The following is an 18905-nucleotide window of genomic DNA, read 5'->3' as shown; positions in this document are numbered from 1 at the left end:
AAGGTTGAAATACAACTAGGTTCTGACCTCAGTTCTCTTGCTTCCTTGTGTGTGCTCATCCATTGTCTAGTTTATCCCTACTACAGAGTTGTTTGGTCTTGTGACTTATTATTCTTAAACGTATGGCTAGTGATCTAAAATCTTCCTTGGTTTGCAGATTTATAACCGATTGCATAAATGGCATTTTCCCTTGCTGTCTAAAAGGAATTCAAATTTAATTGTCTTTAAATGTGTGTGTGTGCATGTGTGTGTGTTTGTACTGCTCACATATGTTTCCAAATTTGAGTCCCCAGTGTTTTACATTTCAGTAAATGACTTTTCAAATTGTTTGCTTAGCTTATTTCTTTAATTTCCGTAAATCCTATGTCCAATCCACTACAAATTATTTCAGACAGTCTGATACCTTTAACCACTGGCATTTCTCTCATCTTGATTCAAACCACTATCAACTCTCTCGGACTTCTGTGGGAAGGTTCTAATTGACCTCCTAACTTCCACCTTGCTTCTCCACAATAATGAATCCTGGGTGTATGCTTAGCTGTACCCTACTCTGTGAGACCCTCTGGACTGTAGCCTGCTGGGCTCCTCTGTCCCTGGGATTCTCAAGGCAAGAATATGAAGTGGGTTCCCAGTTCCTCATCCTCATGGATATCTTCCCGACCCAGAGATAGAACCACATCTCCAACAACTCCTACACTGGCAGATGGGTTCTTTCTAATCCAATCTAAAACACTGGACCATTTTATGTCCAATCTTGAAAAATATTTTCTACTTAACTGTTGTAGAAATGAAACAATTTTACTTATTTTTATATGAATCCACTGATATTCTTAATTCATTATTCTGAACTCAACCGTAAATTTTGTTTTGGCTCCCTGCCAAATTTTGATCTTTCTCCTGGTTCTTTCACCTAACAGTAACCAAGATGTTACCTTCATCCTTAAGTGTTACTCAAATATATTTCCACACATCCACCTGTGTACATTTGAGTCAATGGAATACTGTTAAAATAAATGATGCTCATCAAAGAAGAACTATTTAGTACCTAACATCCTGAATCATTGGAAAGAAACTGTCAAAATAGCAACAAGCATTTGAATTTGTATATTGTCACCTTTTATATGATTGTGGTAAACTATTATAAATTTTTTAAAATAACTACTGATTTATGGTAGAAATATGCCAAGTGAAAATTTCCATTTAGAAATTTAGTATTACCACAATGTTATATGTTTAGGACAATCTGTGGCTGGCTTTTATTTATGTTTTCCTTTCTTTTAATTTTAATTCTAAAAAAATCTGGAGATGAATATCTTATCTAAGACATATACAAAATTTATTTATTTATTGTTATTTTAAACTTTATTTTGTTGATGTATAGTTGATTTACATGGTTGTGTTAATTTCTTCTATTCACCAAAGTAATTCAATTATACATACACATTCTTTTTCATATTTTCTCCATTATGGTTTACCATAGTATATTGAGTATAATTACCTGTGCTATGTGGTGACTTTGTTGTTTATCCATGATTTATTTATTATCTGAATATTATCTATAATAGTAAATTTTAGTTCAGTAGCCTTTCTACACATTGTGGACTTCAGTTCAGCCTGGTCTGCTGGTTAAATCCATTCAAAAACTTAGGAGTCCATTTGTGAATTCTTTAGATATGTCAAGAAGACAAAGTACTGACAAAATGTAATCACAATTCATGTCTTGATTTCAAGATGTACCTTTAGAAAAACATGATACAAACAAAAAGAAATTTATACACTGATGAGAAAAACATAAGGGGACACATAAAATGTGTCATAGCTGCCTGAACACACAGCACTTGCTTAACTAAGTTCTATAACAAACATGAAGTTGACACATAATTTAGAGCTGGATGATGTGATATCTTAAATAAAAATCAAAATTATTAGATTTGCTTATTATTGCGTCAAATTAACTTAAGTATTTAATATTCGAGTTGAAGAATTTCTTTACACTTTGTTTAATCAATATCAAAAGAACAATATGGCTAATTTCTATGCCATTTTCATTGTTCTGGAAAAAGGTAAGCCTTTTTTATTCAATGTGATTTTCTCCAAATTTGTTTTTACATAACTATCTAGATGCTAATCACATTCAAACTTCTCACTTTTCCCAATTGGTTTTAAATTTTTATTATTAATAAGCTTTCAAATGTTCTCTGAAATATCTATAGGCACTCTCTCAGAGAGGATTTTTAAAAGTGAAACATAGATCAGACTAATGGAGAAAAAATTTCAACTGCATTTTATAGAACATTTTATCCCCGATTACATATGCTGAATGTAATCAATGGAAAGTTTTTCACCATCTGGCTTTTGTAAAGAAATATCAAGAATGAAAAATCAGTTACATTGAAACATAAAAGCTGCAAAAATGTTCTTCACTTTGTAACTTGCAGAAACAGCACATTTAACATTTGAGAATTGTATATTAAGAAAATAAACACCATAAGTGAAGGTGTCAATGACAGGTAATAACCAATATATTTAAACAGCCACAAGATGGAAGCAAAATTATTTGAACTAATAATATGTTCCCATGGAGAGTAGAAGAGTAAAATCACATTTTATTTATCATGTACTTTAAACAAAATAAGCTTATAGTAAGTCAGTGAGAAAGATGACTGGATCAATTTTCAATTACAATCAAGAAACTGATAATAAATATGTTTCTAAACTTGAGATAGTTTTTTTTTTTCTTTAAGTAGTCTTATCTACAATTGGGAAATATTACCATCAATTTGTCTATCATATTATAATCTGGCAAATTTGGATCTGTGATAACTTGACCAGAGGTTTTTTTATGCAACACTATAACCCAGTATAAACCTAAAAGAATGTGTGGCTTTCTAGATTCAAGTGTGAAAATGTATTGCAATCAAATGTTACCAGTTGTTGAAGTTTCAGTCTTAAACACAGTAATTATCTCTTATTGAGTACTTCTATTGCCCAAGAACTCTGTTAAATGCATTATTTAATCCTTACAAATACCACAGTGAGAAATAGTGACTCTCAAAATGTAAAATATTCAAATACAAATTACTATAGAAAGTAAATTTTTAAAAGCAAAGAGAAGTAAGCTATTATAGTATTGTAGACTCAAATAGGAATGTTTGAAGTATATGTGTACTGAAAGAGAGCCCCGAGTCCTTGATCCCTGCCTTAACTTACTGTGTGAATGTTGGCAGCCATTTTTAAAATCTTAGGTTCTGTGCCTTCTGGTTTGTTATTACAATGAATTAATAATCTAATAGTTGTGGAAGTGTTTTGACACAATACCTGATATTTCTCATTTCTCACTGATAATATTTTATTTTATTTTTTTTCACTGATAATATTTTAATACATTTGTTGGGTGGTCCTAATATTAAATCCCACTCTTTTGGAGCAGTTTTCATGTTTATGTAAAATCTATCACATATCTATTATCTATAAGTGGAAGATAAACACATACAATGTTTAATGTCTACAAAATCATTTACAGAGCTTTCAAAAATAAGAGGAGAAAAAGTTAGTATAATTTTATTAACAAATAGTGAATTTATGAGTGTACACCTTATGATTCCTAATATATGTTATATATTGGCTTATACATAGGATTCTGCAGTTCACTGTTTAATTAGGGAGGAGAGTGACACAAAATCATATTCTTAACATTGATTAAAGTTCAATGCAAAATAGGAAGCTCAATTGATTTTGTCATCAAATCAGAAATTTTTAATATACACCTACTGAAATTCAGGGGATTAATAAAATTGGTTTTGAGGTTGTGGGTACAGGATGCATTCAGAGGGACTGGAGCTTCTGAGTGTTAGTATTTTGTCCAAGTTATTAATTTCACCACCAATCTGTAATTTCATTTGGCTAATACTGACTAAAAGCAAAGAAGAACAGAACAGAGCAAACAAACCAACATCTGGGTACTCTTTTCCAAAAGTTGATATATTCATCAGCATAATTATTTTTCAAGAAATGGCATACAAGCCTGTTTCAATTTAAAACTAAACCTTTACACAGATGTCCTATCCCTCCCTCTAAAAAAAGGAAATCTAAAAGCCCACATATATTAACACAGGACATTTACTTATATATTTTTAAAATATCTTTGGCAGCCTAGTTTTCTAGCCTCAGTTCTCTAATTTCTGCCTTAAATAATAATAATAATCAGGTAAGATAATCGACCAATTAATCAGTTAGCCAAATGAAATGTAAATGCCTCTCTAGATTATACCAAAAAAAAGACACCATGTCAGATTTCATTCAAACCGCGCACACAGAAGTATAAAAAAGCATATTTCCCAAGTTGTTATTGTTTGTGATGCACATTTAAGTGCACAGAACATTTGCCTTTATGGCAGTTTTATTCTCAGAGAGTAAATGGCTAAAGAGTTTCTGTTCGATTGATTTTCTCATAAAAGGTTAATTCTGTACTCTTCTTAGCATAGGTTATATCTTGAGTTTCTTACTCCAACTTACCACTATATTCTGAGTGTGTAAATTCTGCTTAGTATTCCATACTGATCTGGTACTGAAGTGAGAGGAGTTTTTGTTATGTGCAGATATGTGTGTATTACAGCAGTTAGAAAACCATTTGGGGGTGGGGGATGGGAAATTAAGGCAAAACTCTCATGACAGTTATTAGTGGGCATTATATAAAATGGCATGTTCAGTTCTATAGTTAGCATCATCATAAAAGAATTTGATGCCAATATTTCCTGGCGGCTCAGATGGTAAAGATACCGCCTGCAACGCGGGAGACCTGGGATGGGGTCCTCTGGAGAAAGGAATGGCTACTCACTCCAGTATTCTGGCTTGGAGAATTCCATGGACTTTGCAGTCCATGGGGTTGCAAAGAGTCAGACATGACTGAGAGACTTTCACTATAATGTTCTATATTCTATTATAGACAGTTTCTTCATAATCAAATAAATGTGAGTAGAAATAAAATAGAAAAATTAACAGATGTCTGTTTTATCTAGTTTCAAAAATCATAAAGCACTAAAGAAAATTCTCTGTGAGTTCATGTCTATATTCACCAGTCAGTAGTAATGATGAGTATACCAATAAGGCATTTAAACATTTAAAACAAATAATGGGAATAATATATGTATATGTAGATATAGTTTAGATGGGGCTTCTCTGGTAGCTCAGAAGATAAAGAATCTGCCTGCAATGCTGGAGACTGGGTTCAGTCCCTGGGTAGGGAAGATCCCCTGGAGGAGGGAATGGGTTACCCACTCCAGTATTCTTATATGGATAATCCCATGAACAGAGGAGCCTGGCAGACTAGAGTCTATGTGGCATCAAAAAGTCAGACATGACTGAGCAGCTAACACTTTCACTTTTATATGTATTGACACAGAGATATAAATATAGACATAAATGTTTCTTAATATGGACTTGAACCTTAGTTTTAAAATAATGAATAAATATACAGGCTTAAATGCAAATGCCAAACATGAATTTGATAAATTCAATATGTGAAATAAGACTTTGCTTAAAGTTAAAATAATTTGTTAATAATGCAAACCCTCCTTTTTTAACTTTTTACAAAGTTTTTGCTATTACTTTTCAGTCCTTTTTATTTTTATTTTTTGAGCTTTTTTTAAAATTTATTTAAATTATTTATTTATTTTACTTTAGAACATTGTATAGGTTTTGCCATACATTGACTTGAATCTGCCATGGGTGTACATGTGTTCCCCATCCTGAACCCCTGCTCCCAACCCCTCCCCATCCCATCCCTCTGGGTCATCCCAGTGCACCAGCCCCGAGCATGCTGTATCATGCATTGAACCTGGACTGGTGATTCGTATCACATATGATAACTTACATGTTTCAATGCCATTCTCCCATAGCATCCCACCCTTGCCCTCTCCCGCAGAGTCCAAAAGACTGTTCAATATATCTGTGTCTCTCTTGCTGTCTCGCATACAGGGTTATCATTACCATCTTTCTAAATTCCATATATATGCGTTAGTATACTGTATTGGTGTTTTTCTTTCTGACTTACTTCACTCTGTATAATAGGCTCCAGTTTCATCTACCTCATTAGAACTGATTCAAATGTATTCTTTTTAATTCCATTGTGTATATGTACCATAACTTTCTTATCCATTCATCTGCTGATGGGCATCTAGGTTGCTTCCATGTCCTGGCTATTATAAACAGTGCCACGATGAACACTGGGGTGCACGTGTCTCTTTCAGATCTGTTTTCCTCGGTGTGTATGCCCAGAAGTGGGATTGCTGGGTCATATGGCAGTTCTATTTCCAGTTTTTAAAGAAATCTCCACACTGTTCTCCATAGTGGCTGTACTAGTTTGCATTCCCACCAGCAGTGTAAGAGGGTTCCTTTTTCTCCACACCCTCTCCAGCATTTATTGCTTGTAGACTTTTGGATAGCAGCCATCCTGACTGGTGTGTAATGATACCTCATTGAGGTTTTGATTTGCATTTCTCTGATAATGAGTGATGTTGAGCATCTTTTCATGTGTTTGTTAGCTATCTGTATGTCTTCTTTGGATAAATGTCTGTTTAGTTCTTTGGCCCACTTTTTGATTGGGACATTTATTTTTCTGGAATTGAGCTGCAGGAGTTGCTTGTATATTTTTGAGATTAATCCTTTGTCTGTTTCTTCACTTGCTATTATTTTCTCCCATTCTGAAGGCTGTCTTTTCACCTTGCTTATAGTTTCCTTTGTTGTGAAGAGAAGCTTTTAATTTTAATTAGGCCCCATTTGTTTATTTTTGCTTTTATTTCCAATATTCTGGGAGGTGGGTCATAGAGGATCCTGCTGTGGTTTATGTTGGAGAGTGTTTTGCCTGTGTTTTCCTCTAGGTGTTTTATAGTTTCTGGTCTTACATTTAGATCTTTAATCCATTTTGAGTTTATTTTTGTGTATGGTGTTAGAAAGTGTTCTAGTTTCTTTCTTTTATAAGTGGTTGACCAGTTTTCTTCTAGACAGGAAACACGGATGTCCATTTACAATATCTAGAACATGGAATCAACCTAGATGTCCATCAACAGATGAATGGATAAAGAAGTTTTGGTACATATACACAATGGAATATTACTCAGCCATAAAAAGCAATGCATTTGAATCAGTTCTAATGAATCTAAAGCCTATTATACAGAGTGAAGTGAGTCAGAAAATGACAGATAAATATCATATTCTAATGCATGTAGACGGAATCTAGAAAAATGGCACTGAGGAATTTATTTATTTACAGGGAAGCAATGAAGAATCAGACATAGAGAAAAGACTTGTGGACATGGGGAGAGGGGAGGAGAAGGTGAGATGTATGGAAAAAGTAACATGGAAACTTACATTACCATGTGTAAAATAGATAGCCAATGGGAATTTGCTGTATGGCTTAGGAAACTCAAACAGGGGCTCTGTATCAATCTAGAGGGGTGGGATGGGGAGGAAGACAGGAGGGAGGTCCAAAAGGGAGTGGAGATATGTATACCTATGGCTGATTCATGTTGAGGTTTGACAGAAAACAATAAAATTCTGTAAAGCAAGTATCTTTCAATAAAAAAAAAAATTAAAAAAATAAAAGCAATAAATATTTTAAGGAGAAATTTTGTTTTGATATTTTTCTATTTGAAAATAACTAAATATGAATTGTTAACAGTCCTTGAATATAATATTTTGACTTGCTCCTTCCTTTAGGTCATTATTTGAAACAATATAAATTGCTGAAATTGCACAGAAAGTATAATCCACAATTATAAGAATTAATTTTAGTCATCATGGTGTTAGGCCTCCAGCTCCATGGAATCTTTCTAATGTCCAAAGTTTGGTCAATTGCACACTAATAGCACAAGCAATTTATTGTTTTATTATAGATTATTTACTTTCTTTCTGTTGAAATAAAGTTATCTTATATATATATATATAAGGCAAAACACCAAAACAAATCAATAAACAGAAGACTGACAAATTCTGAGACCTAGGTAATGTATTAACCCCTGGTAACTCACCCAGTTAATATAAATTAAATTGTAATACTAAGTATGATGACAATAAATTTTGAAGCAATCATAGATTGAATAAATATGCTTAGTATAAGTCTGAATAACAAAAGCTTTTCAAACCATTGTTTAACAAAGTAACTCATAAGGAAGGCAACATTCCTGGTTATATCCAGTTCATTTATTTCTATGTTGATTTACATATTGTGTAGTATTATGCCTAAGCTTCCAGTAATAAAGCAGAATATTAAAATAGCAAATTTTTTCTCACCTCATGATATTTCATTTTATTTGTTTCCATATTATCAATTGCTGGTTGTCATTTAGACAAAACTTCAATGTTAGAATGATTCTAAGTTAACTTACTTGCATATTATTTACACAGCTCTGTATCATGTGTCTGTGGAATCGTAAAGTTTTCACTTTCATTTCAATTCAAACTGACAGGAAAAAACTCTTTTATGAAGATTAAAGGAAAATATTAATACAATTCATTTTAGCTCTCTATAAAATAGATTAGATATTCGTTCTGTAAAAGAAGATAATCTAATATCATCAATTGTGTATTCAAAATGCACAGAGTTAACTTTGGTAAAGAAACTATTCTTATAATTTATCTCATTTATATGAAAGGACTTCTAGTAGCACAATGACTACAGACCCTTCCATCTTAATGCATTTGAACACTTATTCAATGAAGTTTGTTTCTTTTTTTTTTTTTTTGGTTGAACACTTATTCAATGAAGTTTGTAAAGAAAACAACTTATCCATGGGTACATGAGCAACATTGTGTGATACTATAAATTTAAGTTAATAATTAAAATATCACACAAGCTTTTAAGTATAAAATTACTTTGGCAGCACTCTGAGAGTCTGGGATGTGGACCCCATTTAAGATTAGAAATCAAATTGATCACTGACCTTTTTGAATGATGGAAGTTCTATATACTTCACATTTCAAAATTTCAGTCTGGGTTATGACTATTAATAAATAAATATTCTTTCTAGTATAAATAAATAAGAAATATATTTATAAATAAATGAAAGGCATTAAAGATATTTAATGATTTACTTATCTAGCATGTTAAAATAATTAGTCAAATTATTAATTGGGCAGTACTTTTCCATAAATAGTTCCCAATGATTTTTAGTACCATGGAAGTAAATACTGCTAACTTTTAATTTTAAATTATTGTCATCTCAGATTTACTAATTGGGTTTAGCATGAGTTCTTCATAGTTATTTCAGTGGGCATTTACGAGTTCTGTGTAATTTGAATTAGGTGGTGCATGCTGAAGGCATCATTTTTAATCAGGATGAAATGAGATGTTATCACAGGATGGTTTGGCATTCACTCCTCTCAATTTCACTCCAGGTGCATTTCACTGGGTGGAATTGGCTTGTTGACTGAATTGGCCACTCTGTGTCCCTAAGAAAACTGCCATGATTGGGAAGCCATATGGTGCAATGCTGTAAGCTATATTAAATTTTGAGTCATATTTTGGCCAGCTTTGTTCCCATAACAGATTCAGAATTGTATCCATACAAACTTCTATTCCCTTACTAATCACAAGGGTCTTTAAGCCCATATTTCTCTCTGTTTTTAGAGACTTTCCGTTAGTGATGCTAGAGTTTAAATTTAAGGGCACTAGTTAAGAAGAAGGAAGAAATAGGGAAAGGTGGCCCTTTAGGCTCACCCTGCCTTTACCTTTGAAGAAGCAGTCTTCATTGTGGACAATGGTAATCTTGTGTTTCTTCAGGCAAGCAGCTCTGTGCACCTCACAGTGGTTTTCATAGAACTGCCCATCAGATCCACACACAGGTTTGTAGTGCCGATTGCAAAGGTCCATACAGGCACATTCTGCCTGCCCTGTCTCTCTGCTGAGAACACAGTGCCTTCCCAAACCACAGTATTTGTTTTCACAAGATCCCAAAGAGCCATCCTGAATCAGGATCCCTGTAGACAAAAAAAAAAAAAAAGAGAAAATCACTTGGATTTATAGATTTACGTATCCAAATAATATGCTGATATCAAAGTTTCAAGGGATTAGAAAAAAATAAATCCAAGAGAAACATAATATAATCAGGATTCAGTTGTTCTTAAGAGAAGGGATTTTTATCAGAATCAAACCAAAAAAAAAAAAAAATACCCTTGACATTGATCCCTTCTTTCACTTTTCTCCTTGACCTCTCACCTCCCTACTCAATGAGTGTTACAGTCCTTAAGGACAAGGGCTTTAAATTTAAAGTGCTGAACCCAAATTTTTTGCCAATTATTAGCTTTATGCCCTTGGAAAAATTACTTCCCTGTGCTAAATTATCTCATCTATAATACAAGGTTGATAGTATAGACCATCTCCTAGAGTTGTAGTAAGTAGTACATGTACTGATCCACAGGACACACAGTCCAGGCATATAGGAAATATTTAACAAATGCCAACTTTTACATTAGCAGAATTCTGGTGGGAGAAAGGAAACATATGTATGTAAAGTAGGAAATAGGAGAGAATAGGAATGAGAAAAAGTGTCTTGAAAACTTTTTGGGTTCTAACATGTGATCCTTTCTTGTTTTGAACTTTGCCACTTGGCGATCACTGATGCATTTCATGACTCAATGAACAAATCATGAAGAATTTTATTATGTTGTTACTTGTTTAATCTAACAATCTACATCTGCCTCAAAAACAGGAGAATCTAGCAGTCTTGCAGTAAAACCAAACTAAGCAATTTCATTCTTAGGCTTTTATAGGTAAATCTGAGAACATTATGTGACTGAAAAAAAAAAAGTAAAGTGTACATATATGTCTATGGTCTATCTATATAAATATATATATATATATAGAAAGAGAGGAAAAAATATATATATATCAAGGAATAATATATATTCACATATATACATATGTGTAAATGTGTGTAGATATAGTTACCACTGCTGACACATACATGGCAAAAAAAAAAGTTTTGAGAGGTTGTAAACCCTGTAACTCAATGGTAGAGTATCTGCCTGAAATTAAGGAGATGTAGTTTCAATCCCTGGATCAGGAACATCCCCTGGAGGAGGAAATGGCAAACCATTCCAGTATTCTTGCCCGGAAAAATCCAGTGAAGAGAGGAGTCTGGGAGTCTACACTCCATGGAACCATACCTTGGTTGGGTACCTAACACATCTATAACTTGGTTTCCTCATCTGAAAAATGGGGATTATAGTATATCCTCAAAGGGTTATCAAGATTAAAGGGCTTGTGAGGGACAGATCAAGATAGCAGATTAGGAGGCACCTGGGCTCATATCCACCACAAACACATCAAACTAAATATACATTAGAAAGGCTCTTGCTGAAATCTACCTGGGACTAGCAGAAGAACTCTTCTACACCCAGGCTATAAACAAAGATCCACAAAGCATCTGATAGGAAGGGAGGAGCAGGGATCAGTCATGAACCCACATCCCTATCTGAGAATACAGAAGAAGAATGGATATCACAGGTTTGGGGAATTCTCCCTGGGGATCAAGGGATTCAAGCTACATATTAGGTACCCCAGCCCAGGGGTCCAACAGGAAGGTTAGCTCTCTTAGCTTGTTTGAAAATCAGTGGGGCTTACCAGAGGGCTGTCAGAAACTAAGACTCCCCACTTAAAGAATATACACACAGACTTACTCCGGGTTACATGGAGGCAGCAGACTGAAACTCCCTGAGGCTCTGGTCAGCCTGCCAAGGTTCTCCTGCCCATCCCCAGCCTGCATGGCCTCCTGCTCTAGCCCGTCTTGTTCCTATTCCCCACTAAGCAATGAAAGTGCAAACACTTGGAGGGAAAGGATCCAGTTCAGACTCCAGCCCCTCCTCTGACCAGTGTGAAAGCAGTCATTGCCAGTTCATGAGTCTCGTGCCAGCCTATGCATACCTGAGACGGGACAGGGTCAGTTCAGTGGTGTGGCGTCACCTTTGTAACCCCAAGCCAGCCTCTAAAAAAGTGTGCATCCTGGGAAAAAGTGAAGTCGACACAGAAGTGCAACCCCAAGCCCTCAGGTACAGATCATATCCCAAATCAAAGTGGACTCAAGAGAAACCAGATCCCTCAGGGCTCCTGCTTTAGCCTGTTGGGTCCCAACATTGCCCCAGTCAGGACAGTAACAGTTATTGAGCAAAGAAGATGTCCTGACTTTCATCTGCCTCTGGTTTTGGCTCACCAAATTCAGCCTTACACTATTTGATGTACTTATGGCTGAAAACTTTCTGAACCTGAGGAAAGAAGCAGGTTATCCAGATCAGGAAGCACAGGGGGCCCAAAACAAGATGAACCCAAATACCCACAGAGATATATCATAAATGGCAAAGAGAAATGCAGAGAGTCACATAGAAGGGGAGCCTCATAAGGTTATCAGCTCATATCTCTGCAGAAACTTTTCAGGCAAGAATGGAATGGCATATATTCAAAGTGGTGAAAGGAAAAACCCAAGATGCTCTACCCAGCAAGGTTATCATTCAGAATTTAAGGAGAGGTAAAGAACTTCTTAGACACGCAAATGCTAAAAGAATTGATCAATATTAAACTGACCTTACAAGAAGTACTGAAGTCTCCTTTAAGTGAAAAAGAAAAGGCAATAAGAAATTATAGGGTGGTAAAATCCTCAGTAGAAAATTCAAGTACATAGTAAAGACTGTGGATCTAGCACTTAAATAATGTAGTATAAAAGTTAAAAGACCCAAAGTTATAAAATCAACTATAGATACAATAAACAGTTAGGGATAGACATTAAGAAGTAAAATATGAACTCAAAAAGTATAACTTGTACGTAGGGAATAAAAACATACAAATTTAAGAACATATTTACATTTAAAAGAATATCAGGGTAAATCAAGTAGATATAGCTATAGGTCAACATATATGAGCTTTATGGTAATCACAAAAAAACCTACGGTAAATAAATACACATAAAACATAAATATACAAAAACTAGACAGAATAGAACACAAATGTAACACCGAGGAGAAATATCAAACAACAGAGAAGAGACAAAGGGAAAAAAAAGAACTAAAGCAAATGCAAAATTCAGAAAATAAATAACAAAATGACAGTAATTACGTGTATATCAATAATCACTTTGAATGTCAATAGACTAAATGATCCAATCAAAATATAAAGGAGAGCAGATTGAGTTAAAAAAAGGACAACAACAGCAAAAACAAGACCCGTCTATGCTGCTTACAAGATAATCAATTTAGAGCTAAAGACAAAAAAAAACTGAAAGTGAAGTACAGAAAAATATATTCCATGGAAATGGAAATAAAAATATGCTGGATAGGCTTTCTATTTTAAAGTGGTTTTAAAACAAATTTTATAATAAAAGACAAAGAAAGACATATAAGGATAAAGGAATCAATACAATAAGAAGCTAAGCATTTTAAAATATAAATTCAATATGAGTGTTTAAATATATAAAGCAGCAATAAACAGGAATAAAGGAAGAAATTGACAACAATAAAATAATTATAGGGGACTTTATATTTTATCAACCCTTTATGAATGGACAGATCATCCATACAGAAAACTAATAAGAAAACAATGACATTCAGTTCAGTCATTCAGCTGTGTCTGTCTTTTTACGACCCCATGAACCACTGCACGCCGGGCCTCCCTGTCCATCACCAACTCCTGGAGTTTACTCAAACTCATGTCCATCGAGTGGGTGATGCCATCCAACCATCTTATCCTCTGTCATCCCCTTCTCCTCCTGCCCCCAATCCCTCCCAGCATCAGGGTCTTTTCCAATGAGTCAGGTCTTTGCATCAGGTGGCCAAAGTATTGGGAGTTTCAGCCTCAACATCAGTCCTTCCAGTGAACACCCAGGACTGATCTCCTTTAGGATGGACAAGTTGGAGCTCCTTGCAGTCCAAGGGACTCTCAAGAGTCTTCTCCAACACCACAGTTCAAAAGCATCAATTCTTTAGCGCTCAGCTTTCTTTATAGTCCACATCTATACATGACTACTGGAAAAACCATAGCCTTGACTAGATGGAACTTTGTTGACAAAGTAGTGTCTCTACTTTTTAATATGCTGTCTAGGTTGGTCATAACTTTCCTTCCAAGGAGTAAGACAGATTATAAGAGTTGGAATACATATGTATAGGACATTATATTTAAAAACAGCACCATGAGTAAATTAGATAATACCTTGATAGAAATAAATATATAAAATATAAATTTCACAATGCTGTGCACCTGAAACTAATATAACATTGCAAATCAAGTAAATTTCATTTGAAAAAAGTCTCAGCACATGTAAAACTCCTCTTAAAAGTTAGTTAATTTACTATTTTTAAAAAACTAATATTCACAAGAAGAGATATACAAATAAGCATTTAAATCATCAATTTATTAGTTTTTATAAATAAAAGCTTCAAGTATTCTTATTTTCATAATAGAAGTAATTGCTAATGGAATTTAGAAAAATTGAAATTAAAAAAGGACCAACACTATCAGAAGTATAATTTAGGAAATTATATTTTTGATACCAGTGTAAATTGGAACAAATCTTAAAAGCAACTTTATATTAATTATACTCTAATACCACACTAACATTTTTGAGAAAATATTCAAAGACATTTATAACAAAATATAAGAAAAATAGAATTTATTGAACCAAACTTTCCAATATAATATTATTTTAAATAACTGATGGCTCTGAAATATTTAGTATATCTTGGAAAATAAATTTAAAGTCATACTTCTTGAAGTTTGGCATCTTGTAATGGCCTAGAGAAGTTTCATAGAATAGACTGAACCTTGAGTTTAGGGTTTCTGACTAAATAGATATGGAATTGAACCCTAAATTTATATTTCTAATTTTCCAGGTGATGATAATTTTGTTTCTGTGATCACATTTTTGGGTCTTTGACTTAATGAAATCCTACTTGCTAGATAAAATAAATAAAAACAAAAAGACTAAGAAAACACTTATGAAGTGTTCTTAAGTTTAAAAATGGGAAGTTTATGTCATTATTGCTGTTGATGTTCAGTCTCTAAGTCGTGTCTCACTTTTTGCAACTGCATGGACTATAGCACGCCAAGCTCCTCTCTCCTCTATCTCCTGGGGTTTGCTCAAATTCATGTTCATTGAGTCAGTGGTGCTATCTAATCATTTCACCCTCTGCCACCCCTTTCCTCTTTTGCCTTCAATCTTTTCCAGTATCAGGGTCTTTTCCAATGAGTCGGCTCTTTGCACCAGGTGGCCAAATTATTGGAGCTCTGGCTTCAGCATCATTCCTTCCAATGAATAATCAGGGTTGATTTCCTTTAGGATTGATGGGTTTGATCTCCTTGCTGTCCAAGAGACTCTCAAGAATCTTCTCCAACACCACAATTTGGCATCATTAATTCTTCAGCACTCAGTCTTCTTTATGGTCCAACTTTCACATCTGTACATGACTACTGGAAAAACTGTAGCTTTGACTATATGGGACTTTGCTGGCAAAGTGATGTCTCTATTTTTTAACACCGTCTCTAGGTTTGTCATAGCTTTTCTACCAGGGAATAAGTATCTTTTTAATTCCATGGATGCAGTTATTGTCCACAATTATTTTGGAGCCAAAGAAAATAAAATCTGTTGCTGCATCCACATTTTCCACTTCTATTTGCCAAGACGTGATGGGACCAGGTTTTGTGATCTTAGTTTTTGGAATGTTGAGTTTCAAGCCAGAATTTTCATTCTCCTCTTTGACCCTCATCAAAAGGCTCTTTAGTTCCTCTTTCCTTTCTGCCATTAGAGTGGTATCATCCGCACATCTGAGGTAGCTGATATTTCTCCCAGCAATCTTTATACCAGCTCATGATTCTTCCAGCCCAGAATTTTGCATGATGTATTCTGGATATAAATTAAATAAACTGAGTGACAATATACAGCCTTGTCTTACTCCTTTCCTAATTTTAAAGCACTTAGTTTTTATATTCTGTTACTTCTTGACCCACAAACAGGTTTGTCAGGACACCAGCAGTCTGGTACTCTCATCTCTAAGAATTTTCCACAGTTTGCTGTGATCCACACAGTTAAGGAGTTTAACATAATCAATAAAATAGAAGTAGATATTTTTCTGGAATTACCTTGCTTTCTCCACGATTGAATGAATATGGACAATCTGATCTCTGGTTCCTCTAACTTCAAAACCCCGCTTGTGCATCTGGAATTTCTCACTTCATGACTGCTAAAGCCTAGCTTGAAGAATTTTGATCATAAGTTTGCTAATATGAGAAATGAGCACAATTGCAGAGTAGTTTGAACATTCTTTGGCATTGCTCTTCTTTGGGATTGGAACGAAAACTGCCGTTTTTTAGCTCTGAGGCCACTGCTGAGTTTTCCAAAATTGCTGGCATATTGAGTGCAACACTTTAACAGCATCAGTTTTTAAAATTTTAAGTAGGTCAACTGGAATTCTATCAGCTTCACTAGCTTTGTTCATAGTAATGCTTCCTAAGACCCACTTGACTTCACACTCCACGATGTCCAGCTTAGCTGTCTGACCAAACCATCATGGTTATCCTGGTCATTAAAACTTTTCTGGTATAGATCTTCTGTGTATTCTTGCCACCTCTTCTTAATCTCTTCTGCTTCTGTTAGGTCCTTACAATTTCTGTCTTTTATTGCATGAAATGTTCCCTTGATATCTCTAGTTTTCTTGAAGATATCTCTAGTCTTTTCCATTCTATTTTTCTCTATTTCTTTGCATTGTTCATTTAAGAACATCTTATCTCTCCTTTCTATTCTCTGGAACTCTGCAATCACTTGGCTATATCTTTCACTCTTGCCTTTTGCTTCACTTCTTTCTTCAGCTATTTGTAAAGCCTCCTCAGACAACCACTTTGCCTTGTATTTCTTTTTCTTTGGGGTGGCTTTGCTCGTGATTAAAACCAGATAAAATCATATGATAAAATGAACACAATTGATTAGGTAACTGGATATAATATTGGCCAAGTTTTTCTAATTTTACATAATTGCTTTTTTATTGTTCAATGTAACACATTAAAAAAAGGAAGCCTAGAGTTGTGTAAAATAATGAGCAATTTCATTTTGGAAAATTTTTTACCTTATACTCCTACCAGTACTTAGGCCTATTGTCAAGCTTTTAGAGTCCAAATGGGGTTGTCATTATAACATGGGTATTTGACTCATGTAGTTGTATTTTTAAAGTTTTATAATGTATATTTTCTTTATTTATTTACTATCTTACTAACAATTTGTGGGTTTTTTTTTTGCTATGAAATAGTTTATAATTTACCAATAAAATGTTTTATTTCCTTTTCAAAAATAAATCTAAAAATAAGTTTAAGGTCAACAGAGTCAAGATATTATTTTGCATTTTGGTCACAAACTGAGGCAACTATCCAACCAGTACAGCTTCTAAAGAAGAAGGAATGCTCTGCTATAAATGAGATCATTTATGATATATTTAGGTCAATGAGTCTCTTTCCTTGATTCTCCCTCTTCGATTTTTTCCTTTTTGCCTATACTCCAGTTCAGAGATTTGTATTAGAATGGCCAATAGGCCATTTTCTAGAAGTTAATGAACTGTCTTACACTAGCTAGAAGCTGTGTGTTGCATATAGCTGCAACAATTAAAGGAAATTTAATTAATTCATATGCAATTCAAAAGAAAGCTCACATTATGTAAATGAATAGCTAGAACATATCCTTTCTGACAGTAATTATCCATGACTAATGCTGAACTTAAGTATCAGCTGAGATTAAATCAATTTAATCTGATCAACATGTCAAAGATTTCTTTTAAGTATACTCTGTCAGATAGCACACTAAATGAATTTTACTCAAGTACTTACATCCTGCCATCTCACAACTTAATAGAATAACATTTGTTCCCCCAAAAATGTTGTATATTTAGCAGGCACATTATTTTATAGCTTCTATGCCTTCAGGGCATTACAATAATTTCACAGTTTTAAAATAAACAGAACTGAAACAAAATACAAAAGATACCATATGTAAAGCAAAATCATTCTACATAATTCTAAATATGATATTCTCAATTATGATTCATTCTCTTCAATTGTTTTACATAATATACATTTTATCAAATAGGTATTTAAATAGAGCAGATCTAGGTTGAAATAAACTTTAGTAAAATATGTTATTTTCATGTGCAAAGGTACTATATTAGATGCTACAGAATAGATCAAAAGAGCAGACATAGATATTTTTGCTAGTTACTGACAAAGTACATAAAGCAGGATTTGGGCCTCAGGAGAGAGGTAACAATTTGGGGGCATATTTAGAGACACAAAGGTGTGTGAGATGGGTAATATCAGGTAAGAGCTCACATATATTATGTCATGGCATTGTTGAGGTTATATTTGAGGAATGGGTTAGGAGCTCAAAAGAGATGTAAGGGATACACAGAGTATGAATAAAGTTTAATGCTAGATCTAAAGCAGTAACAACAGGAGGAAAAAAGAAACAAATTTTGGTGAACTAACTATCCCATAAGCAAAACTGTTTTAGAGCACCAAGTTATTTGAGGTGTCAATTGTCTCATCAAAGTGCATAATGTTATAGTAAAAATGCAAGTATTATGCTAACTGTGATTTGCTAAAAAAGAACAATAGATTTGGGGGCAGAGAATAGGATTATAATCTTTGCTTTTCTTTGCTATTAATCTGACCTCAGCCAGGCTGCAATCTTTTTGAGCTAGATGTTCAAATGGTAAGATAAGAAGAAACATTTTTAGATTTACTCTCATCAAACAAATTATGTCATTTAACAATCCTTGGCAAAGCAGTTTCTAATAAAAGGTAATGTGAGAAATATATTTAATAATCTTTCTCTAAATATATTTAGAAATATCAATAATCTAAGATATGCAGATAGTACCACCCTTAT

The 18905-nt window shown here is 34.0% G+C and overlaps 1 protein-coding gene across 4 annotated transcripts in view; it reads right to left on the bottom strand.

Moving 5' to 3' along the window:
• FSTL5 (follistatin like 5) overlaps positions 1-18905 on the bottom strand; it is an 851448-nt gene that overhangs the window by 558191 nt on the left and 274352 nt on the right. For all 4 annotated transcript variants that reach the window (XM_043487302.1, XM_043487320.1, XM_043487311.1 and 1 more), the window contains exon 4: positions 9727-9975. In XM_043487302.1, the coding sequence (XP_043343237.1) occupies positions 9727-9975 (249 nt within the window). The remainder of the gene's footprint in view (positions 1-9726; positions 9976-18905) is intronic.

Source organism: Cervus canadensis, chromosome 1 (genome assembly GCF_019320065.1).
Source record: "Cervus canadensis isolate Bull #8, Minnesota chromosome 1, ASM1932006v1, whole genome shotgun sequence".
NCBI classification, from domain to species: domain Eukaryota; kingdom Metazoa; phylum Chordata; class Mammalia; order Artiodactyla; family Cervidae; genus Cervus; species Cervus canadensis.
The sequence above is the reverse complement of the archived record's forward strand: the minus strand, read 5'-3'. Positions and strand labels throughout refer to the sequence as shown.